The sequence below is a fragment of the Ahaetulla prasina genome, chromosome 1, assembly GCF_028640845.1.
Source record: "Ahaetulla prasina isolate Xishuangbanna chromosome 1, ASM2864084v1, whole genome shotgun sequence".
NCBI classification, from domain to species: domain Eukaryota; kingdom Metazoa; phylum Chordata; class Lepidosauria; order Squamata; family Colubridae; genus Ahaetulla; species Ahaetulla prasina.
Genome location: NC_080539.1, coordinates 57,578,793 through 57,603,180, shown reverse-complemented (window position 1 = coordinate 57,603,180; position 24,388 = coordinate 57,578,793). Strand labels below are relative to the sequence as shown.

Below are 24,388 nucleotides of genomic sequence, written 5' to 3'. Positions count from 1 at the left end.
TTCAAGATATTCTTAAGGTTGAAGGTGATAGGAAAAGGACGTTTAAAAGGATATTTATGAAAAGTAATACTTTTGGTTAGAAATTGAAATTGATTAGCATACTTTATGCATGTAGAGTTTACTTTTTATAGACCTTTCCATTGTTTTTTGCATATGCAAAATAAAACCTTAGTTGTGGAAGATCACAGGATCACCTTATAATATTAACAGAAATTGCAAAATTCATAAACAGTGTTGTAAAGGCTGATTCTTTTCATTTCAATTATAACCAAGGACATAAGCAAGTCAATCTTCCTAACCTCTTTATAGATATTACATCATTCACCCAAGGAAATCCTTTAATGTTTAACAGATGCTTCTCAATTATTTTTGCTTTTAATTTCTGATGGTACTGTTTGACAGTGACCTCAGTAGAGAGAATACTAAGATCAGTGGTGGGTTGCCCCCAGTTTGGACCGGTTCTATAGAACCGGTAGTAAAACTGGAGAGAGCCTCCGCCCACTGACCTGAACGTCATCAAAAGTGATCTGAGCACATGCAGAAGCTTCTGCGTATGTGCAGAAGAGCACACATATGCGTGTGCGTGGGCATGATGCGAACCGGAAGTAAAAGTATGTAGAACCCACCCCTGGCTAAGATGATATCAGGGTACATATTCTCCAAAGTTAAGAGATGGTATTCTTCAAACCCTTTCAATACTACCATGCAGATACGCCATTAAAAATAATATATTTTTTTGGTCAGGGTGAAATAGTCATCCTTGCCTACTTATACAGAATATAATGCCTACTTGGTTTAGTCATAAGTATCACCTTCAATATTTCTTTTACTTATACCAGGGGTTCGGTAACCTGCGGCTCAGGAGCCACATGTGGCTCTTTCACCCCACTGCCGCGGCTCCCTGTCACTCAAAATATGTGTCACAACCGCCAATGTACGACACCCGCCAGCATGCAATTTATTGAGCTTTTCAACCCCCGGTAGGCCAATCATGGATAAATCCAAGAAAAAAGTTTCAGAAGAAAACAGAAGGTTTAATTCAACTACATATGCTAGTTTTGTAGCCGCTCAAGAAATATTCAGGCACGGGAAGGGTTTTGTGGCTCCCAGTGTTTTCTTTTCTGTGGGAAACTGGTCCAAATGGCTCTTTGAGTGTTCAAGGTTGCAGACCCCTGACCTATACAGAACAGAACAGCCCTATCAATACTTAAAACTTAGTGAGAACAAAAATTGTTCAGGTACTCTCGATTTCATTCTGTTCTGTCCCTTGTTTGCAGGTACCAGTATTATCTTCAAGTAAAAAAAGATGTTATTGATGGACGATTGCGATCTTCCTTTGAACAAGGGATAAGGTTGGCTGCACTGGCCGTTCAAGCTACATTGGCAGCTCAAGGTACAGTGAGTACATCTGCCCATTCTTTCCCCTCTTATCTATTTATTTAAATATAACAATACATTCCTGTTAAACTGGAGATGGCAACCCACTAGGGAAAATATTGACACTGAACTGCATTCTTAAAAGCTTAATACTGTATATTTTGGAAACATTAGTGGCAATAAGTAGCAATAATTCCCGAAATGAATGAGTCATTCATTTGAACGAGCTATTTTCTCTGTTTACTGAAGTGGAAATCCTTAGGCTTCTTGCAAGATACTGAGGATGAAGATCATAATTAAGATGTCTTTTAGTTTGAGACCTTGTAATATCCTAACATAGCATGCAAATAATTATTTCTGTACTAATTCCATAAGTCGGATACTCACCCAATTTTATTAGTGAACTGCACTAGAAAAAGAGTAGTGGATCAGAGTTAGAAATAAATAGGATGGGGCTTGAATTCATGGTTCATGTCTTTTTCCTCCAGCACTGCAGCATTAAAAAGTGAGTTAAAAAGAAGGCTAGTCAGGTATCACTTTAGCTATGCTATCTTCTGTTCTGCTTCTACCATTTCTTGTGTATTTTGCATGTATTAAATGGATTTCTTCAAATATAATGTGTTTAAACAATGGATTTTACAAACAAAATATAACAAGTTTCCTACCACATGTATAAAGCTGATGCTTGCAAACTCCCTTCACACTTTTAGCACACTAGAGGAAGACTAAGACTAGAGGAAGACTAGAGGAAGAACACACTAGAGGAAGACTAATTAAAGTTACCCAGAAATCTAACATGGAAAATCTAACATAGATTGCTTAAACTATAGTTAAGGGAATAAATTAGGGGAAAGATGGTTTCTGCTTCTGGTTCATTCTCACTAACCAGAATTTAAACTAATTCATTGCTTTTAAAAATTGTGGGTTATTTTCTCAAAGCCATAAATGAATGTTTAGTATAAAATAGGAAAGGATGTTTGCATCTCTAAAATTAGCTACAGCTTGATCACAGATGAAATCATTGTTTCATGTATCTATTAAATGAAGTATATGTTTTCTCAAGTGGTATTTGCAAAACCTTGATTATGGATTGAAATGAAATACGTCTTTATTATCAGAATGATATGAGCATTCATAAATCCATATGCTCACATTTTTATTTTAAGCTATTTTTCTTGACTGATACACAGAGAATTCCTAAAAGCTTATCTTTAGTACTCTTACTATTTTTATTGTTTGTATACATACCACCTTGGTGTATTCAACAAGTTTATATTTATTGGTTATAAAAAATATATATTTACGATGTGAAACAAAACAAAATAATAATGTCAAATTTCCCTTGTGGGTTTACAGGAATATTTTGTTTGGAATAATTAATAAGGGGAATTTCCAGTATTGAAAATCTTTTTGGCTGACTTTGATTCAAATAAAATAAAAAGAAAGCCCCTGGGCATTTTGCCCGTCTCTCCTAAGCATCAAAATGTTTAAAAAGAGATAAATGGTGGATCTTTCATAAAAATGTTGTGAAAGAATATTTTTTAAGGATATGTACTTTAAGAAGTATTTTCACTCTTTTTCTCCAATTCCAAAACTTATATAAAGCAAAGGAAATATTTTATAGGAATGCCATTCTATGTTGAATGAAAGTGAAATATAGGGTGAACTCAATTGCTCAATAGGAAGACTTCCACTAACATAGTGAAACCTTTACTTCTTTCCATTTTTTATTAAAAAACTTATTTGGAAACATTCAAGCATGTATCCTTCCTCAAGTATACAGTGAAAATTATTTTTGCTATCATGGGATTACAACTGAATTTCAAACAGGTTTCTACTGCTTCTGAAGAAGAATCCAGCACTGTTAATGTATAAAATAGGGAAAGGAAGGAATTCAAGTATAAATTTTTGTCTCCCCCCCCCCCCATCCATTTGAAAGATATAAATTCCTTTCAAGAAAAAATGAATACAACCCCATGATTTCATGGCTGTACTTTTTAGATGAGACAAACACTTTTGTGTCTTCATAGCCAGGGATTTCAACCTAAATATTGAATAATCCTGCTTCCTCCAGGTTAAGCCGTTGAAGAACCTTTTAGGAAAGAGTTTCATATGCAGTAAAAGCTGAAGCAATTTATTTCTCATTCCTCTTTCTTTTTCCCATCCAGTTGGCTTTGGAGATTACCCTCATTTTGAATCTCATGATCTCCGGCAGTATGTTTTGTTTCCTATGGTGAGTTAACTCCCCATGTTCCCACCATCCCCTCTTCATATATTTATTTATTGAATTTGTATTCCACTGCAGTCAAAAGAGATGATTCTTTAGTGATAAATTGGCAATTCTCATGTATGGATTAAAAATACAATCAAGTATCCACAGTAAAAATTGATATATGTATTTTTTTTTAAAAAATCACACCATTACTCAATTGGATGGTTTAACTAATGCCTCCAAGGCTGTCCAAGTAATTCCACTTTTTAATAAATTATAGAAAATAGGGGCAGATCAGATTTCTGTAGAAAAGCTATTCTGGAATGTAGACACTCCCATAGAGAATGCATGACTGTGACACCTTATCGCTTGAAAGACAGGGATCTCAAACAGTTTTTTCTGAGTTACTTAAGTCAAGTGGGTCAAAAGTGGGTGGAAATGGTAAGAATTCTAGTCCCAAGTCATCCCTTTTGATTTCAATGATAGTTTCATAAGCATTTATCCTTCCACTTGTCCTGCTTTCATGATACGGTTTTAGTAATGCCTCCACCAAAAATTATTTGATTTTTATTTTACATAGTTACTTTAATCTATTTTGGAAAAAGTTATGCTATATAAAACATTTTAAAAGTTAAAAAAATAGAATATTATAATATTGGTATGTGTGTAACAGAAATGTAATCCAGTGTATTCCAGTGATGAAGTTGTTGAAAACCAGCCATATCTGTGTCAACTTGTTGGGGGAGGTTTATCGCTGGAAAGAGAAGGAGGAATTATGAATGCTTACTAGAGGTCCTGAAAGAAAGGTGGATTATAAACTGAGAGTTAATGTGATGTAGTGGTTAAAGTGTTGGATTAATATTGGGGAGACTCAGATTATAATCTACCATTACTCAGTTCACTTGGTGACTCTGAGCTTGCCTATTTTACAAAGCATTTGTAATAGGCATATCGAATGCCACCTTGTGCTCTTAATATGTTTAATAGCTTCCCTGATTTGTGTCAAATTAGGAATGTTAAATTTGCAATACTTGAAATTTTCCCTGCATGTCTATGGATGTTCATTTTTTTTAAACAAGCAATCATGGCAACAGGGAATTTTCTGTTCTGGTTTGAAGTGTTAAATTGTACCCTATGACCATCATTTGTGTTGTAAATGTTGTATCTTGATGAAGGTATCTTTTCTTTTATGTAGACTGAGAGCATATGCACCAAGACAAATTCCTAGTGTGTCCAATCACACTTGGCCAATAAAAATTCTATTCTAATCTAGTCTAGTCTAGTCTAGTCTAGTCTAGTCTAGTCTAATCTAGTTGTGTTTCCAAGATCATGGCTGGAAATGGAAAGGCAATCCTCTTCGCTTTGAGTACTGCTTTCTCTGCCAAAATTATTCCTATTTCCATGTAAACAATTTCAAAAGAAGAAAATGCATAATTGTATACTTTGCTATAAGCAATAAAGTGTAATTAGGGATCAAGATATAGTGAAAATGAGTATGTATAACCTGCATGAAAAAAACTGCATGGAAATTACAATATATATTTTACATGGATATGGACTATATCAATATAGTCCATATCCAATATAATTGCTTTATCAAAACTTGGCCCATTTTTCTCTATAGTAAAACAAAGTAAAAAAAAAAAGTACAAAAATATTTCCCATGCCCCAGGGCGACAAAGTTACCTACCTCTTAGCAGCTTTCAGTAATTTCAAGTCAATCATTTACACCAATGATAGTAAACAGCCCTTCTTTGAAATGTAGAACTCCCCACACAAAGGATTGTAAGAAATGAAGAATAAGGGTGGGTAAACATTCTTTTGGAAGGAATGTACCATTTTCTTTAAGATACTAATTATATCATTTGTTGAAACCTCTATGTCCACCTCCAGAGAAGGTCAGGAGAATATGGAACATACTTTGTAGAATGGTTGTGATTCTGTTAAAAAGAAAAAGTGATTTGCTTGTCATGCAGTAGATCGGTGCCCAGACCTGAATATTAAGCTTTAATGTGTGTCTGTACTCTGAAACAGTGGATGTAATCACTCTATCATATCAAGTATTTGAAGCAAATCTCTCATTGTCGCAAACTCTGGGTAACTCTTGAAGTTAAAATTATGCTACATGCTGACGATTAATTAGTCAAGTAGCTAATCCAGTCTTCTCTAAGCAGTAGCTTTAGCTAGCCTTGTTCTTTAGCAACAACTGCCCACTGTAGTAAATTAAATATAAGGACTATTTTAGTTAATTAATAGCAAGCCTGTTGAGTGGGCACCGTGGGATTGAATACAACTTGCATTGTATTTTGCACTTGTTTTATTTTATCTGGTACTGCTTCAGATTGTGTGAAACAACATTTCTTCAGCAATGAAAAGAACAAAGTTATGTACACAGAACAGCTCACAGGTGTGTAGCTATGTACAGGCACGTACAGTGCCATTTTTCATTCGCACTGTTTTACATTTTTCAGTGTCAGGAACAAATATTACAGCGAGGCCCCAGCGAACAAGAAGTTAGGCATTTTGATTTAAGTATAAATACACACCTGTGAAGCATTCCATCCACAATAATTAGAAAGGAAAGGAAAGAGAGAAAGAGAAAGAAAGAAAATAGATGTGTCTGTTTCAGGGGTGAAATTCAGCAGGTTCTGACATGTTCTGGAGAACCGGTAGCGGAAATTTTGAGTAGTTTGGAGAACCGGCAAATACCACCTCTGGCTGGCCCCAGAGTGAGGTGGGAATGGAGATTTTGCAATATCCTTCCCCCAGGAGTGGCGAGGGAATGGGGATTTTGCAGTATCCTTCCCCTGCCACGGCCACCAAGCCACGCCACGCCCACAAAATCGGTAGTAACAAAAATTGGATTACACCACTGGTCTGTTTCATTTGTATCCTTCATTGTACCCAGCATTTTTACATACAGCATGTGAAAACCCTGTTTAAAGCTAAAGGTATGATTCTTGGTAATGGTTATTATAGGTATGACACCTATGGTTAGTAAGTAATATAGGTATGACATCTTCCAAATAACATAGACTTTTGGTCATATAATATATGGCCAGCAATTAAAAAAAAGATCTTCCACGTTCTTTTTTCCCCCACGTTGGAAGTTCTAGTCAGTTCACTATTAATAAGCTGTTACATTTTTTTGTGTTTTTTTTTACTGTAGGATATATTTAGTTTTAGAAATAAATTATCATGCTTAGGAGATAATTTTTTATAACCTAGCAAGTGAGAACAATTGCCAGGTTCCAGTCCTTCACCTCTCTAAGAACAGCTGAGAAAGACCCTCTTCAAAGCTCTGGAGATCTGCAAATTAGCATTCTGCAATCTAGTATATTTTGGATGGTTAGAATCTGCCAGGATTCCTAGTCATACTAGATAATGCCAGGTTAGAGAAGACTGGTACAGATCTACTGAACTGATTGGACCAATCATATGAGATGACCTAAAGCAATTTCCAGTTTTCCCAGTAAAATGGTTAATGCTTGGGATAGCCGTTGCTGGTTTGCCTTGCAAGAAGCATGGCTTAAGAGGATTGGTTTTGAAGCACATTGGTTTCCTTCTGCCTTTGTCTGATTTACACAGTCATGCAATTTAAAATGCATGACTTAAACTGCCAGAACTCCTCAGCCAACATACTGGTTGGTGAACTATGGGAGTTGAAGTCATATATTTTAAAGTTGCCCACTTTGAAAACCACTGCTTTAAAGTTTGTTTTGGGGTACGGATAGTACGTAGGAATTTAAAGTCAGGTGCAGGGGTGAAATCCAGCAGGTTCTGACAGGTTCTGGAGAACCGGTAGTGGAAATTTTGAGCAGTTTGGAGAACCGGCAAATACCACTTCTGGCTGGCCCGAGAGTGGCGGGAATGGAGGTTTTGCAATATCCTTCCCCCAGGATTGGGAAGGGATTTTATTTATTTATTTTATTTATTTATTCGTATTTCTATACCGCCCTATCTCCCTAAGGACTCAGGGCGGTGTACAGCCATATAAAAACACACAAATGTACAGAATAAAAACATTCAACTAAAAAACTTATTATAAAGGCCAAATATTTAAAATAAGATATAAATAATAAAACCCAATTTAAAACCCAAGCTAAAATTTAATCATTTAAAAATTTAAAACCCTAGTCCAGTCCTGCGCAAATGAATAGATGTGTCTTAAGCTCGCGGCGGAAGGTCCGAAGGTCAGGAAGTTGACGAAGTCCTGGGGGAAGCTCGTTCCAGAGGGTGGGAGCCCCCACAGAAAAGGCCCTTCCCCTGGGTGTCGCCAGTCGGCACTGCCTAGCCGACGGCACCCTGAGGAGTCCCTCTCTGTGAGAGCGCACGGGTCGGTGGGAGGCATTCGGTGGCAGCAGACGGTCCCGTAAGTAACCTGGCCCTATGCCATGGAGCGCTTTGAAGATCATTACCAAAACCTTGAAGCGCACCCGGAAAACCACAGGCAGCCAGTGCAGTCTGCGCAGGAGAGGTGTTACATGGGAGCCACGAGGGGCTCCCTCTATCACCCGCGCAGCTGCATTCTGAACTACCTGGAGTCTCCGGGTGCTCCTCAAGGGGAGCCCCATGTAGAGAGCATTGCAGTAGTCCAGGCGAGATGTCACGAGAGCATGAGTGACCGTGCACAAGGCATCCCGGTCTAGAAAGGGGCGCAACTGGCGCACCAGGCGAACCTGGTGGAAGGCTCTCCTGGAGACGGCCGTCAAATGGTCTTCAAAAGACAGCCGTCCATCCAGGAGAACGCCCAGATTGCGCACCCTCTCCATTGGGGCCAATGACTCGCCCCCAACAGTCAGCCGCGGCTGCAGCTGACTGTACCGGGATGCCGGCATCCACAGCCACTCCGTCTTGGAGGGATTGAGCTTGAGCCTGTTTCTCCCCATCCAGACCCGTACGGCCTCCAGACACCGGGACAACACCTCGATAGCTTCATTGGGGTGGTCCGGTGTGGAAAAGTACAGCTGAGTGTCGTCAGCGTACAGTTGGTACCTCACACCGAAACCACTGATGATCTCACCCAGCGGCTTCATATAGATGTTGAACAAGAGGGGCGAGAGAATCGACCCCTGAGGCACCCCACAAGTGAGGCATCTCGGGGCCGACCTCTGCCCCCCCGTCAACACCGTCTGCGACCGATCGGAGAGATAGGAGGAGAACCACCGATAAACGGTGCCTCCCACTCCCAATCCCTCCAACCGGTGCAGCAGGATACCATGGTCGATGGTATCAAAAGCCGCTGAGAGGTCTAATAGGACCAAGGCAGAGGAATAACCCCTGTCCCTGGCCCTCCAGAGATCATCCACCAACGCGACCAAAGCTGGGGATGGGGATTTTTCAGTATCCTTCCCCTTGAGTGGGGTGGGAATGGAAATTTTGCAGTATCTTTCACCTGCCATGCCCACCAAGACACATAACACCCACCAAGCCACGCCCACAGAACTGGTAGTAAAAAAAATTGGATTTCACCAGTGGTCAGATGGCTTTCAAATGTATGGCTAAATTTAAAGTGTCTTACTTAGTTATTTGTGAGGCGGGATTTTCTGTTGGTCTACTTAAAATGTTTATCAGGAAAGATGAATTTATCTTCAGGATTTTGTTCAAAGAAGAGCTCTTTGCCCCTTGCACTGAAGTGATACAGTTCATGTTTGCTCAGTTAGTTTGTAGCCTGTTTGAATTGTTTAATTTTTTCCTCTCCTAACTTTTTGAATATGTGAATATTTTCTTCACTCTTCTACCATTCCCAAATGGATCCTGATATATTAGAAAGTTTGATTTATTGTAACTTTATGTTAGAGTAGGTAACTGAATCATTTTGTTTCTTGGGAGCAAATGAAAGACAGCTACACAAACCAATAATTGATTGCACTAAAATTTCCTTAAAACGTGAAGCTCTTCTTCCATCACAGAAATGAAGATACAGTAAATTTTATCTTCGTAAACTTGGCATAAGATGTTATATTTAAATAACCACTTCTATTCTACATACACAAAAGGCTGCTAGGCAAGATTATCTACTGCAGGGATGTCAAACTCGATTTCATTGAGGGCCGCTCAATTTCATTGAGGGTTGTGTTTGATGCCAGGGGGGCATGGCCAGGGTGGGTGTGGCCAGCTCCATGTCACTCATTGAGGCTCCATTTTTGGCTGTGACGGCCTCCTGCAGCCTTCTGCCAGTGAAAATAAAGCTCGGGGAGGCCACACATTTCCCTTTGCCAGAAAAAACTGAGCCAGGGAGGTTGCGTGTGGCCCTCGCGGGCTCCATTTTTGCTGTCAGAGTCACCGCGGGCTGGTCCTTCGCTGTTCCCAGGGTGGGCCCACGGGCCAGATCTAAGCACCTGGATCCGGCCCATGGGCCTTGAGTTTTTGACACCCCTGATCTACTGGAACAAAGTTAATACCAATATGCATATAATACACAATTTTTCATCTCAACTCTAAGCTGAATAAATGATGCTGTGGAGATTTTGCCCTAGAGCATGAGGGCGATAAGTCTGGATGGGGAGAAGACTACTTGGTAACTACAGCTGATTCAATCAAAATACAGCCTCATGAGCAGACCTTTCTTATTAAAAACATTTTTCTGTGAGCTGTGCTGATTACTGGTGGATTTCTGGGTGCTATTTTGGATATCCATAAAGCCCTTCATGGCTTGGGTCCTGGTTACTTACAGGACTGTCTTTGTCTTGTTTCTCTGGAACTGATAAGATCTGGAAAATTTGGCATGCCAGGAACCAGATGTAAAGCACTTTGCCTTGTGGGTTTTAGGTGATGTGCCTTCTCTGTAGCAGTGCTGTGGAATAGGGTGTTCCCTGAGATCCGTATGGTCCTGACATTTGGCCTTCTGTAAAATCCTGGGTAGCATAAGAGGGCTTTGCTCCATAGAATCTATGGAGATTCTCAGTCATCCAGGTCATGGTTGTTCCAAAGGTGCTTTTTTTCAAGAGGCAACTGGACTTTCTGGTTTTTCTTTGAAGACATTTTGCTTCTCATCCAAGAAGCTTCTTCAGCTCTGAAGCTCTGAATATAATGTGTGTGTCGTTAACCTCCCCTTTGTGCATCCTGTACTCTTTTAGTGATTCAGTTTCTTTTTGTTTGTAACCGTTATTTTCTTGATATTTTAACTCCATTTAGAATCACTGTGTGATTAAGGGGAGCATGCAAATTGTTTAAATAAAAGCAAATTAAAGGCATTGATTCTTTGAATTCCTTTATTCATAATAAACACAGTTCTTTGTTATCAATTTATTTTGCAGGATTTGATTCAAAATGAAGCCATTTTGGAAGAATTGATTCAGAAGGTAGTCCAGGAACACAAAAATCATAGGTTTGGTTTCCAAATTATTAATATTACATTGTTGTCAGTATAAATTACTATTCAGCCAATAGGCTATTTCTTAAAATTAGCTATTTTTCTAACTTATGCAGTAACTTTATGTGGAACGGAACTTCATGTCTCAGGAAAAGAATGTCTGTTCCCATGTCAGTCATGTTAGTTAAATGAGACTTGTAAAAGATTAAGGGAAGAAACAATGAGGGCACAGAGTTTCTCTGATGCTCTTCTTGCAAGATTTCTCAAACGTATTTGGCCACTTTGGGGCAAACCATTAATTTTGCTGTGATATGAGGGCACAGTTTTGGCTGAACATTTCTGATTTTGTCAATTTTCATGCAAATGACTGATTACAAGGGCAGTGTGCATGTTTTTGTCCTTGTATTATTGATAAGGTGTTAGGGTAAAGTGGTAGACTGCCTAAAGCTATTTCCTGAATGAGTGGCAGATAGTGCACTGAAATACCTATTTAGCTTAATCAGATATAGAAGTTAATTCAATGACATCTAGAAACTAGGTTACATGCATTTGCACCCTTATAATATTTCCTTTGATTTTGCTCAGATTTAGCGTGTGTTTACAATATTTGGATAAGCTGATGGACAGAAGACATATGAATATTGTAATTATCCAATACAATTTGATAATTATTATGTTGTCCCCAGTAGCTGCTATCTGTTTTTTATTCTTTCTTTATATCTTATAAGAGCAGTGATGGGATTCAAGTACTTTAACAACCGGTTCTCTGCCCTAATGATTTCTTCCAACAACCAGTTCACCAAACTGCTCAGAAAGTTAACAACCGGTTCTCCCGAAGTGGTGTGAACTGGCTGAATCCCACCACTGTATAAGAGGGCTTTTTTACAAATGTTAGCTGTCCACAGTCACCCTTGTGAGATGAGCAGCCATGTAAATGATTAAGAAAATAAATTCAAAGCAAAGAGGATGTTAAAATCTTTGGCCTTTTCTATAATCCTGTGTGATATTTCTGTTAATTTTATTTGCAGCAGCCTTTCTGCAGCAGAAGCAGAATTGCTTTACATCAGGGAAGTGGAACGACTAGATGGATTTGGGCAGGAAAGTTTTCCTGTGAAGGTAAGGGGTTAGTGCTTATACTATATTGGTGGAGTAAAAACTTCTTAATAGATAAATGTTAGTGGAAGAGGAAGAAGAGATAAAAAGCTTTTATCTGTTAGGGCTTGGGACCAATCCTGCTGCAGCCAGTCTTAGCTATACCTTTGAGAATTAATATCTTGTTAAGATTAAGGACTTTGTCTAGGGACATTCAGATTAAAATCATATTTAAGTGGTGGAGTAGTGCAGGTGAGAGAAAAGTGCCTGTTGCTCGTGCAAATTGATCTGTGTATGTGCACTCACCCGCCGCTTACACAGCCCAGTTCCAAAACGGCTGTGGCCCATTATCAGGCCACAGCCCGGGTTGGGGACCCTGTGTTAAGAGGCCCGTGTGGTCTCTCTGAAGTAACTTTCAATCACACTAGGCTTTCTTTCCTGAAGTATCTTGGAGCCAGTTCTCATGGGCCTTCAGCTTGTGTGCCTTGGAGAATGGTGCAGGTCACATTTCTGAATGCAGTTGCGGTGTTAGGATTGATGTATTGTAGAGGATGGGGCAGTGGCAGTTGGCTGAGACTTCTGAAGCTTTGGATCTCTACTACAAACCAGGCCTGACACTACAGCCTATTGCCAGTATGTGTGTGTGTGTGAGAGAGAGAGGGGGGGGAGGGAGGGAGGGAGGGAGAGAGAGAAGAGGAACATAGGCTGGTATTGGGGGAACTTGCAGCTTCCTTCCAATCATAAGGACAGACACACTGCCAAGGAATCAAATTTGTAACCATCAGAGTGCTGCAATGGCTGTAACTATGGGCATGGTTTGTAAGTCCATTTTGTCAGCATTGTAATTTTGAACTGTCGCTGAATGAATGGACAAAGAGACCAAAAAGATTTTACTGTTTTCCAAATTATTAAAGATCCTTACAGAAATATGCATATAAATGCCACTAAAATGGAACTGTGGCATTCTTTGTACAGCAAAGAATGTACAAGGTAGTAAATCGAATCTGAACTCCAGATCACATGTCAGATCTGGTTTACAAACACAGCACCATGAAGTGTTAAATAGTGGAGTGTAGAATGAGTTGTACCTCTTTAGACCTACATGGGGGAGGTCTCAAATTTGTTTCACATTTAAAGCCAGGTGCCAGAAAGTCTTCTATACTTTGAATTATTAAAGGAAAAAAGGGAACTTGGCTATCCTAATCTTCACAAACAGAAAACCAGCAACATTTTAAACTTTTCTTCCTGTCTATTTGCAGCCTTGATTTTAGCTCATCATTTTGGCCCTTTTTGAAAAAACAAATAAACAAAGGATTGTTCAAAATATTTACAGTTGCAGTACTTTCATTGCATTCTTCTGCAGTTGTAAACTGAGCCAGTCCATTGCTCTTGCCTGCTTTTTGTTACATTTCATATAATGCCATTTTATACTGAGTCAGTCGACTGGTCTATCTGTATTAGAATGACCCTCTACAAGTGACCTTACCAGTTCAGAATTGTTTCCCCTGTTGTTCTTTTGATTTTTGCTGACTGGTCATGGTACATCATTTGTTTGAGGATATCAGGACACATGTGAAATCTCCCGGCCCTCTTTTGCTTCCTGAGGCCTTGAGGCCTTGTGCCTGGAACCTCAAAATACACAACTTTGCACTGACCTACAATCCCTCCATTATAACTGCCCATTCCCAAACCTCTTTCTATTGCACAGAAAAAAAGACGTGTCTGTGTGTGTGAGAGAGAAATAAAATTAACATTCTTGCATGTTTTTTTAAAATTCAATCAGTATTTTCCCTTTGTACTTTTTTCCCTGTAATCTTCTTAATATGATTTTTCCCCCTTTGATAATTCACACATTTTTACCCGGTAGCAATAATAATTATTGCGTGCATACAGAATAATTCAAATTATTGCCTTTTGTAGCTTTAGGAAACACATTTCCCCCTCTTTGTGTTGGCTATGGAGCCATGCCATTGCTTTATGTGCTATGGGCAATTCCATTTCTACCCTAAGGCATATCCTAGCTCAAGATCAATCCTGCTTCTGCTGCAGCTTGATAGAAAGAATCAGGACAATTCTCAAAATAGCTTGGAGGGATAGAAGTAAATAAACAGTTTGGCTAGCTCCTGTGATTTGGATCTTGTGACAGTCTGCATCAAAGTTAATGACTTTTTGCAGCGAAGAAATTTCCGGGTAGAAATTAACACCTCCTTTCACATTCCACATTCAGTTTTTAGCTGACCGACCAAAATGCAACATCTATAGGAGGTTTAAAATTCTGTTCTCTAGCAAGCAAATTCTGTAACAAAATTTGCATTCTGCTTCACATGAGTTATCTTTGGCAAGAACCCAGAAAAGGGAAGGGGGCAAGTGACAAAACTTTTACTACAACAAGAGCGCCATCCCTTTTGTAAAAAGTTGTGGCATATGGGCAAAAGATTCATGCTTGAAGTGGGAAGTTGTGATGTACATTTTATCATTTTGGGGCTAGTTATGATTGGCGACTGACATTTATGGTAGTACCAAAGCAAGTCCCATTGCAGAGCTACACAAGACCAAAGGGAAAAATGCCAAAGCATAAAGTGTAAATTGGGGCCATGAGAAAAAAATATAATGATTTGAGGTCATTCAAGCTTCACCAATACAGGTAGTTTTTGACTTACGATCACAGTTGGGACCAGAATTTGTGTTGCTAAGCGTGGCAATTTTATAACATTTGCTATGGTTGTTTAAACGAGTCACTGCAGTGGTTAAGTAAATCCCATGGTTGTTAAGTGAATCCAGCTTCCTCCATTGGCTTTGCTTATTGGAAGCTGAGTGGGAAAGTTGCAAGTGGCAGTCACATGACTCCAGGATGCTGCAACTATTGTAAATATATGCCAGTTACTAAGTGCCTAAATTTTGATCACGTGATCATGAGGATGTGCAACAGTCATAAATGTGAGGGCTAGTCTTAAACCACTTTTTCTTTTTGTTTGTGCCTTTGTAACTTTGAACGGTCACTAAACAAATTGTTGTAAGTCAGAGACTACTTATAATCCTATTCTGATGCATTGTAGCTCCAGCAATGTTTTTGAGATGCATTTCCAGACTTATTTTTAACATGACGTGCAAGGCCAGGACTTCTCCCGCCGATTTGTTTTATCAGCATTATATGACAATTCAAGCCAAGAAATATCTGATGCAAGTGACTGTTCGTAAAAGCTAGAACCGCGTAGCGGTTTTAATCAAAAGATGGGAATCTTTACATTTTCAGAGATTAGATTTTGGGCTGAAGTTACTTCAATGTATATTTTAACTTTCTGTGCAGGACAATCAAGGAAATGACTTTCATCTTGGAATTTTCTGCATGGGGATTTTTCTAAAGAACCCAATGGGAAGATCCACAGTGAACTACAGGTAAAAGTAAGATTGAAGGGATTTTGATCCGATCCTAACTACTAGTTCAAAATGCATTTGAAACTCTGCATTAGTTTCAGTAGAGGGTTGTTGTTGTTGTTGTTGTTAGTTGCAAAGTCGTGTCCGACCCATCATGACCCCATGGACACCGTTCCTCCTTGCCTTCCTGTCCTCTACCATCCTCTGAAGTCCATTTAAGCTGATGCCTACTGCTTCAGTGACTCCATCCAGCCACCTCATTCTCTGTCGTCCCCTTCTTTTTCCCTCAATCTTTCCCAGCATTAGGCTCTTCTCCAGTGAGTGTTTCTTTCTCATTAGGTGACCGAAGTATTTGAGTTTCAGGTAACAATGTAGGGAAGATTAATTGCCCTTATACTCTGCTTAATGGTGTCAAGATTCACAGGGGAAGCAGTATACTAGACTTAGTAACCCATTGATCTCACCTAACAGTTTTTGTATATATTATGGTTTAGACCAGTGGTAGTCCCTACCGCCCACTAATGGGCGTTCCAGCTTTCATGGTGGGCAGTAAAGGTTTTGTCCGATACTGAAGCACTTTCCTTTTTTTTAATTTAATTGACTTTTTAAAAAAATTTCATAGCATTATTTAAAAACATTTTCATTAGGTTTTCATAAAATTCCCCATGCAATTTAAATTTCTGAAAATATATTATTTATATTGCCCGTGCATAAGTTTAGTTCACGTTACATAAGTGAAACCTTTGGGGATTTGTAAATAGGTTTTTTAAAAAGGGTCTTTTAAAGGGGGGGAGGTAAGAGACGGGGGGGGAAACCCGTCGAGGAGGGTTTGTTCACGGCGTTTTTTCATCTGGTCCGAGGGCGGGGGAGGAGGGGCACGTTCCAGGCGATGAGGGCGGTTCCATCTGTATGGTAAGTGGGAGGGGCAGATATGGCGGAAGCAAGGGGCCGTATCATTTTCTGGGAACACGTGCTCGCTGTTTAAAAGTGATCACCTGCTCCGGCCCCTTAGTCCTTACCCGTTCCCCGGAAGGTCAGGATCCTCAGAGCTTGGGCCTCCGGTTGATGTGCAATGCCCGGTCCGTGGTCAATAAGGCCCCCCTGATTTATGATCTTATTCAGGGGGAGTCCGCGGACTTTTTGGGCATTATGGAGACCTGGTTGGGCACAGAAAAGGGTGTACCCCTAGTCGAACTGTGCCCTCCAGGATTCCGAGCATTCCATCAACCGAGGGCCCAGGGTAGGGGTGGAGGGGTGGCGGTTGTGATGAGGGAAGGTCTGGAGCCGAGAGAGTCCACTGTGCCTCAGATAGCCGGTTGTGAATCCCTCCTTGTGAAGTGGGGCCATAAGAATCAGATGGGTCTGTTGATCGCGTACCTGGCTCCTTGCTGTGTGACTACAGCCCTGCCTGAGCTATTGGAGGTGCTTGCCGGGGTGGCGGTTGAGATTCCCAGACTTTTGGTCATGGGGGATTTCAACCTGCCATCGGCCAGCTTGTCATCAACGGTGGTCCAGGAGTTCCAGGCTTCCATGACGGCCTTGGACCTGATTCAAGTAACTGATGGCCCTACACACATGGGGGGGGTCCACACTGGACTTGATTTATATCTCTGGACAGTGGTTTAATGATCTGGTATTAGGAGATTTAGTGACAGTTCCTGTGTCATGGTCAGATCATTTTCTCCTCCTCCTAGACTTTCAGACCACCGCTCACCCCCGCAGGGAGACAGAACCAATGCGTTGGTTCCGTCCCACGCGCCTGATGGACCCCGAGAGGTTCCGGATGGAGCTTGGGCCGTTTCCTGAGGATCTTGCCCACGGCACGACCGAAGAACTAGTTGCGGCCTGGGAACAGGCTGCGGCTGGGGCTTTGGACCGTGTCGTGCCTTTGCGGCCTCTGACCCGGCGCAGATATCAATTGGCTCCTTGGTTTTCTGAGGAGCTGAGAGAGATGAAACACCGGAGAAGACGCCTAGAGAGTACCTGGAGGTCCAGCCGTTCCGAGGCTGATCGGACACTAGTTAGGTCTTTTTCGAAAACCTACCTAGTGGCACTGAGGGTGGCGAAGCGTTCCTACGTTTCCACCCTCTTTGCGTCGGCAGATAACTGCCCGGCCGCCCTGTTTCGGGTGACCCGCTCTCTCCTACATCAGGGGGGGCGGGATGACCCCTTGCAGGGACGTGCCGAGGAGTTTAGTGGTTATCTATACGATAAAATCACTCAGCTTCAGGATAGTTTGGACCAAAATTGCGATGATCCGGGTGAGATGACTGAGACGCGTCTTGTTGATGTTGTTTGGGATGAGTTTGATTCTGTGGGTCTCAAGGACAGGTTACTGGGGAGGTTACATGCCACTACATGTTTACTGGACCCGTGTCCCTCCTGGCTGGTGCTGGCCACTCAAGAGGTGACACGAGGCTGGCTCCGGGGAATTATAAATGCTTCTTTGTTGGAAGGGGTCTTTCCCGCCGCCTTGAAAGAGGCGGTGGTGAGACCCCTCCTCAAGAAGCCTTCCCTGGACCCAGCTATTTTGGGTAATTATCGTCCAGTCTCCAACCTTCGCTTTGTGGCGAAGGTTGTAGAGAGTGTGGTGGCATGGCAGCTCCCCCGGTACCTGGATGAAGCTGTCTATCTAGACCCGTTCCAGTCCGGCTTCCGGTCCGGATATAGCACGGAGACAGCTTTGGTCGCGTTGGTGGATGACCTCTGGAGGGCCAGGGATAGAGGTTGTTCCTCTGCCCTGGTCCTGTTAGATCTCTCATCGGCTTTTGATACCATCGACCATGGTATCCTGCTGCACTGGTTGGAGAGTTTGGGAGTGGGAGGCACCGTCTATCGGTGGTTCTTCTCCTATCTCTCTGACCGGTCGCAGACGGTGTTGACAGGAGGGCAGAGATCGACCGCGAGGCGCTTTACTTGTGGGGTGCCTCAGGGGTCGATTCTCTCGCCTCTCCTGTTCAACATCTATATGAAGCCGTTGTGCGAGGTCATCAGTGGCTTTGGGGTGAGTTACCAGCTGTACGCTGATGATATTCAGCTGTACTTTTCCACCCTGGGCCACCCCAACGAAGCTGTCGAAGTGCTGTCCCGGTGCCTGGAAGCCGTACGGGTCTGGATGGGGGGAAACAGACTCAGACTCAATCCATCCAAGACGGAGTGGCTGTGGATGCCGGCACCCCGGTACAGTCAGCTGCAACTGCAGCTGACTGTTGGGGGCGAGTCATTGGCCCCAACAGAAAGGGTGCACAACTTGGGCGTTCTCCTGGATGGACGGCTGTCGTTTGAAGATCAGTTGGCGGCCGTCTCCAGGAGAGCCTTTTACCAGGTCCACCTGGTTCTCCAGTTACGCCCCTCTCTTGACCGGGATGCCTTATGCACGGTCACTCATACTCTCGTCACTTCTCGTCTAGATTATTGCAATGCTCTCTACATGGGGCTACCCCTGAAGTGCACTCGGAGGCTCCAGTTAGTTCAGAATGCAGCTGTGCGGGTGATTGAGGGAGCCACACGTTGCTCCCGGGTAACACCGCTCCTGCGCAGTCTGCACTGGCTACCTGTGGTCTTTCGGGTGTGCTTCAAGGTGTTGGTTACCACCTTTAAAGCGCTCCATGGCTTAGGGCCCGGGTACTTACGGGACCGCCTGCTGTTACCTTATGCCTCCCACCGACCCGTACGTTCACACAGAGGGTCTTCTCAGGGTGCCGCCCGCCAAGTAATGTCGGCTGGCGGTCCCCAGGGGAAGGGCCTTCTCTGTTGGAGCACCTACCCTCTGGAACGAACTTCCCCCCGGTTTGCGCCAATTACCTGACCTTCGGACCTTTCGCCGTGAATTGAAAACGTATCTGTTTATCCAAGCGGGACTGGCTTGATTTTTAAATTTTAAATTTTTGAATTTTTAATAATTTTAATTGGGATATTTTAGTATGGGTCAATTCGACGGTTTTAATTCTCGGCCACTTATAGAATATGTATTTTAATTGTTGTTTTAATTTGTATATTGAATTGTTTTAATCTGGCTGTACACCGCCCTGAGTCCTTCGGGAGAAGGGCGGTATAAAAATCTAAATAAATAAAAAATAAATAAATAAATAAATAAATAAACAAACAAACAAACAAACAAACAAACTAAATGGCACTATAGTGCGACCGCAAGCAAAAGAGCCTCATCCCAGAATAGCTCGCGCATCTCCCCCCACACCACCCAGCTGTAACAGACAAGCAGAGCTGGTAGCTGGCACTCCCCCCCATCCCAATCCATGATGTGCGAGAGGCATGCGCAGATGACGATACACGGTGCAGGCTCTTTTATTTGCAGTCACACCATTACTGTGGAACTGGTGGGCGGTTAGAAAATTTTACTACTAACAGAGATACAAAAGTGGGCGGTAGGTATAAAAAGGTTGACTATCCCTGGTTTAGACTTTATCCACTGAAATCAATGAGAATCCAAAGTGCTTTGCTTATCATAATACTATTGCTTATATTGTATTGGTGCTGTTTGAATATAATTAGCTTGTTATTAGTCATAGTTTATAAAGAGAGAAAAAACAAAACCTTTAAAAACGAATAAATCAGATCTTATTAATGTTTCCTTTGTCATTCAGTTATTTTTTTCCTTCAAGAAGCCTAACGACCATCAAAGCACACCTAGATTTATATTTTTTTATCTTTGCTTCTGAGAGTATTAGGATTTGTGATTACACTGTATATGCCTGAATTTATAATTATATGTAGAGCAATTTGACTTAAATGATTTATGAATATTTCCTCTTGTAAAAAATAAATATTCTGAACATGTAGCTTATGTCAACTTTCTTTACTTAAATAGTTATAGCACTGATGTTGTAGGGGAATTCTGGAAAGTAATAGCTCTTGCATATTCAGTAAGATGAGGAAATCACTTTACCAAAAGAAAAAAAAAAGAAAAAATGTTCCCCAAAAAACCCAACAAACAAACCCCCAAGGCAATTTGAGAGAGAGGAGGATCAAAATTTTGTGTGTGTATGTAATGGATTACCAAATTAAATATTTATGTAAAGGATAGTCAAATGAAATATTTTTTGCAATGAGATTACCCTGTTTTAAAACCATGTTGTTTTTCTATAGGTGGAATGATATTGGAAATATAACACACAACAAGTCTTCAATTGTTGTAGAACTGGTTAACAAAGAAGAAACTGTACTGTTTCATACGGTAGGCAAATGATAAAAGATCAATCTCAGAATCATAAATAATAATGATAAAAGTGACGTATCCTGAGCCCAATGATAGATTGCAATAAAGCTTCTATAGTCAAAGACAAGAAGAAAATGTGGCAATTCTTACAACTTTTTCTTGAGTAGATTGATGGTTCCACAGAAGCAAAGCATCTTCTTGGTTCCTTTTCAGTGAGAGACATTCCACTCAAGTGGAAATTTCCACTTCATTCTGATGAATGTTTACATCACCTAGGTATTCCATATGATAGAGAGCAGTAGGCTTCTTCCAGGGATGTTAACCAAGTGTAGCAAAATTGAAAGTCATGCTGTCTTGCTGTCTCCAATTTACCTTTGGAGAGAAGTTGTAATACACATTGACATTGGACTAACCCAGGGGTGTCAAACTCAAGGCCTGGGGGCTGGATCTGGCCCATAGGATACTTAGATCTGGCCCGCGGGGCCGCCCTGGAAACAGTGAAGGACTGGCCCTCATGTGGCCCTCCCAAGCTTCTTTCTCACTGGCAGAGGGTTGCAGGAGGCCATTGCAGCTGAAAATAGAGCCTGCAAGGGCCACACTTGGCCCTCACAAGCTCTGTTTTTACTGGCAGAAGGCTGCAGGAGTCACAGCCAAAAAATGGAGCTCGGGAGCCTGTTTTCCCTGGCAGAGCGCTCAGACCACCACAGGCATCCCCGACACAAGTGACATCAAACTGGCCACATCCACGCCCCCCCCCCCCCTGAGGTCAAACACAACCCTGATGCGGCCCTCAATGAAATCGAGTTTGACGCCCCTGGACTAACCATACTGAATAATAGCACTAGCACTTAGACTTATATACCACCCTATTGTGCTTTACAGCACTGTCTGAGCTGTTTACAATGGCAGCATATTGCCCCCAACAATCCGGCTCCTCATTTTACTGACCTCAGAAGGATGGAAGGCTGTATCAACCTCAAGCCTGTCAGGATCAAACTCCAGGCTGTGGGCAGAGTTAGCCTGCAATGCTGCATTCTAACCATTGCGCCAGCAAGGCTCTTTTAAATAAAGTTTGAAGAATGGGGAGGGGGGACCACTCAGTTAAATATGCATTCTGTCCCTTTATGTTTGACTTCAACAACTTGGAAGATCATGACTTTTTGAAGTATAAAATTATAATAAAAGAAGCATTTCTTCCCATCTTTTTGAAGTATAAAATTATAATAAAAAGTATCCCCATCCCTTTTATTTCAAAAGGCCCTTTAAGTTGAATTTTGCACTAAAACTGTAACCCAAAATTACTTACATGTTTACTGATTGAGGTGGGGGCTTTGTGCTGGGGAGCTGGGTTTCAGTAAATGAATGGAGATGAGGGCTGAAGAGGGCAGTGCCAGCTGACTGTTAGCAGTCTCCCATTGAGCAGTGACCATCAGCTGGTCAGAAGTGGCCAGACTTAGCAGGCCACGGTGGCTGCATGCTGATTGAACCTGATCTCCCCCATGTATCCATTTCACAGTTTAGAGAAACTTGTTCTCTGCATTTTCATACTGCTCTGCTTTTGGGAAACTTTGAGCCAATTACATTCACTTCTGAGCCACAGAACTGGCAAAGACCTGCTCAAGTTTAATAATGCAGCAGCCTTATTTATTCTTTAGCCCAGTCTTCGAGCCAGATGGTATGGCAAGATTGCACTAGTATCCCTGATCTACGATAACTTGAATGGTGCTAAACTTGGGATTTTTGTAGATATTTTTCTGCAAAGCATTCTCCCTACTGAATATTTCAGAGGAACACGGTCAGTGTTATATAACTCTTCGTTATGTTTGTCCCAGCGAAATTCAGTGTTATTCTTTCCTTCTTTTTCCCTGTTCTCTCCCTCCCCCCTTTTCTGCTTTAAAAGGATGACCTTGAAAACGCCAAGTACATTTCACGGCTCTTTGCTGCGAAGCACAAGTTTTACAAACAAAACAAAATCTGCACAGAGTAAGTACATATCTTTGGGAAATTCTGGCTGGCTGCAATAAATGTCAAGTGGTCGTGTTTTGGATTAGGTTATTTATGTATTTGTCATGTGTTGGTTTGTTTGTCTGTTTGAGGCCATTGTATTATTTATTCTCCATCTGCTCATTGCCCATACAGCCGAATCAAAGATTATAACTCTAGATGTAATGTGTTTTCTTCATGGTTACAGCAGAGATACGGGAAAAAATGGAAATGTTCTTTTTTGTAGATGTCTTGGAAATCTCTCATTGAAAGACAAAGAATGAGAAGGAACGGCATGAAAGTCAGGTGTTTCTCACTGTGGTCTAAAATGTACAGTTTAGGTTTAGAATTTGTACAGGGCTTTATAAATTATTGGCAAGCCTCGTAGGACTTTTCAGTTTCTAACTTGACTTTGGTTAACAAACCAGAATGAGAAAATTGGTTTCCAGAAACTTGTTTTGCCCTCCTGGTTCCACTTGGAGGAAGTGCTTTTTAGTGTTGCTGTCATTTATGGAATGAGCAATCAGTAGCTCATGCCAAAGACTATTATATTCAGGTTTTCTGTTGGTTGCTTTCTGATTTACAGCTATCCCTATCTATACTGCATATTCATCTCTCCTTGGTTTTAAGCTTTCTGTCCTGTCTTCCTTCATATTAACTTGCCGTGGCAAATATTCCTTTGTGTTGGAATGGAGAAGAAAAACCTACTGCCACTTTATACAGATTGTGGTCTGTGTTGAACTACCATTTTTTCTAGGGGTACATCAGCTGCATTTTCTTATTTATTTTATTTATTTTATTTTATTTTTCAAATTTATATACCGCCCTATCTCCCTAAGGACTCAGGGCGGTTCACAGGCAGTTAAAATACATATAAATACAAATTAAAAAACAACAATTAAAAAACTTATTCTATTGCCTAATTTAAAAACAATATAAACAATATAAATAATAAAAAAACCCTTAAAACCAATAACTTTAAAATCTAATCCAGTCCCGCGCAGATGAATAAGTGCGTTTTAAGCTCGCGACGAAAGGTTCGGAGGTCCGGAAGTTGACGAAGTCCTGGGGGGAGTTCGTTCCAGAGGTGGGAGCCCCACAGAAGGCCCTTCCTGGGTGTCGCCAGACGGCACTGCCTAGCTGGCGGCACCCTGAGAGTCCTCTCTGTGGGAGCGCACGGTCGGTGAGAGGTATTTGGAAGCAGTAGGCGGTCCCGTAAATAGCCCGGCCCTATGCCATGGGCGCTTTAAAGATTGTCACCAACACCTTGAAGCGCACCGGAAGGCCACAGGTAGCCAGTGCAGTCTGCGCAGGATAGGTGTAACATGGGAGCCCGAGGCTCCCTCTATCACCAGCGCAGCGTTCTGGACCAACTGAAGCCTCGGATGCCTCAAGGGAGCCCATGTGAGAGCATTGCAGTAATCCAGGCGAGGCGTCACGAGGCGTGGTGACCGTGCATAAGGCATCCCGGTCTAGAAAGGGGCGCAACTGGCGCACCAGGCGAACCTGGTGAAAAGCTCTCCTGGAGACGGCCGTCAAATGGTCTTCAAAAGACAGCCGTTCATCCAGGAGAACGCCCAGATTGCGCACCCTCTCCATCGGGGCCAATGACTCGCCCCCAACAGTCAGCCGGGATGCCGGCATCCACAGCCACTCAGTCTTGGAGGGATTGAGCTTGAGCCTGTTTCTCCCCATCCAGACCCGTACGGCCTCCAAACACCGGGACAGCACTTCGATAGCTTCATTGGGGTGGCCCGGTGTGGAAAAGTACAGCTGGGTGTCATCAGCGTACAGCTGGTACCTCACACCGAAGCCACTGATGATCTCACCCAGCGGCTTCATATAGATGTTGAACAGA

General features: G+C 41.8%; 1 protein-coding gene across 3 annotated transcripts in view; it reads left to right on the top strand.

Moving 5' to 3' along the window:
* Positions 1-24,388, top strand: part of PTPN14 (protein tyrosine phosphatase non-receptor type 14) — a 142,001-nt gene that overhangs the window by 90,562 nt on the left and 27,051 nt on the right. For 2 of the 3 annotated variants that reach the window (XM_058165386.1, XM_058165388.1), the window contains exons 4-10: positions 1,278-1,393; positions 3,546-3,610; positions 10,849-10,919; positions 11,933-12,020; positions 15,304-15,392; positions 20,478-20,565; positions 22,448-22,530. In XM_058165386.1, coding sequence (XP_058021369.1) covers positions 1,278-1,393; positions 3,546-3,610; positions 10,849-10,919; positions 11,933-12,020; positions 15,304-15,392; positions 20,478-20,565; positions 22,448-22,530 — 600 coding nt within the window. The remainder of the gene's footprint in view (positions 1-1,277; positions 1,394-3,545; positions 3,611-10,848; positions 10,920-11,932; positions 12,021-15,303; positions 15,393-20,477; positions 20,566-22,447; positions 22,531-24,388) is intronic. The other variant, XM_058165387.1, reaches the window with a different exon arrangement.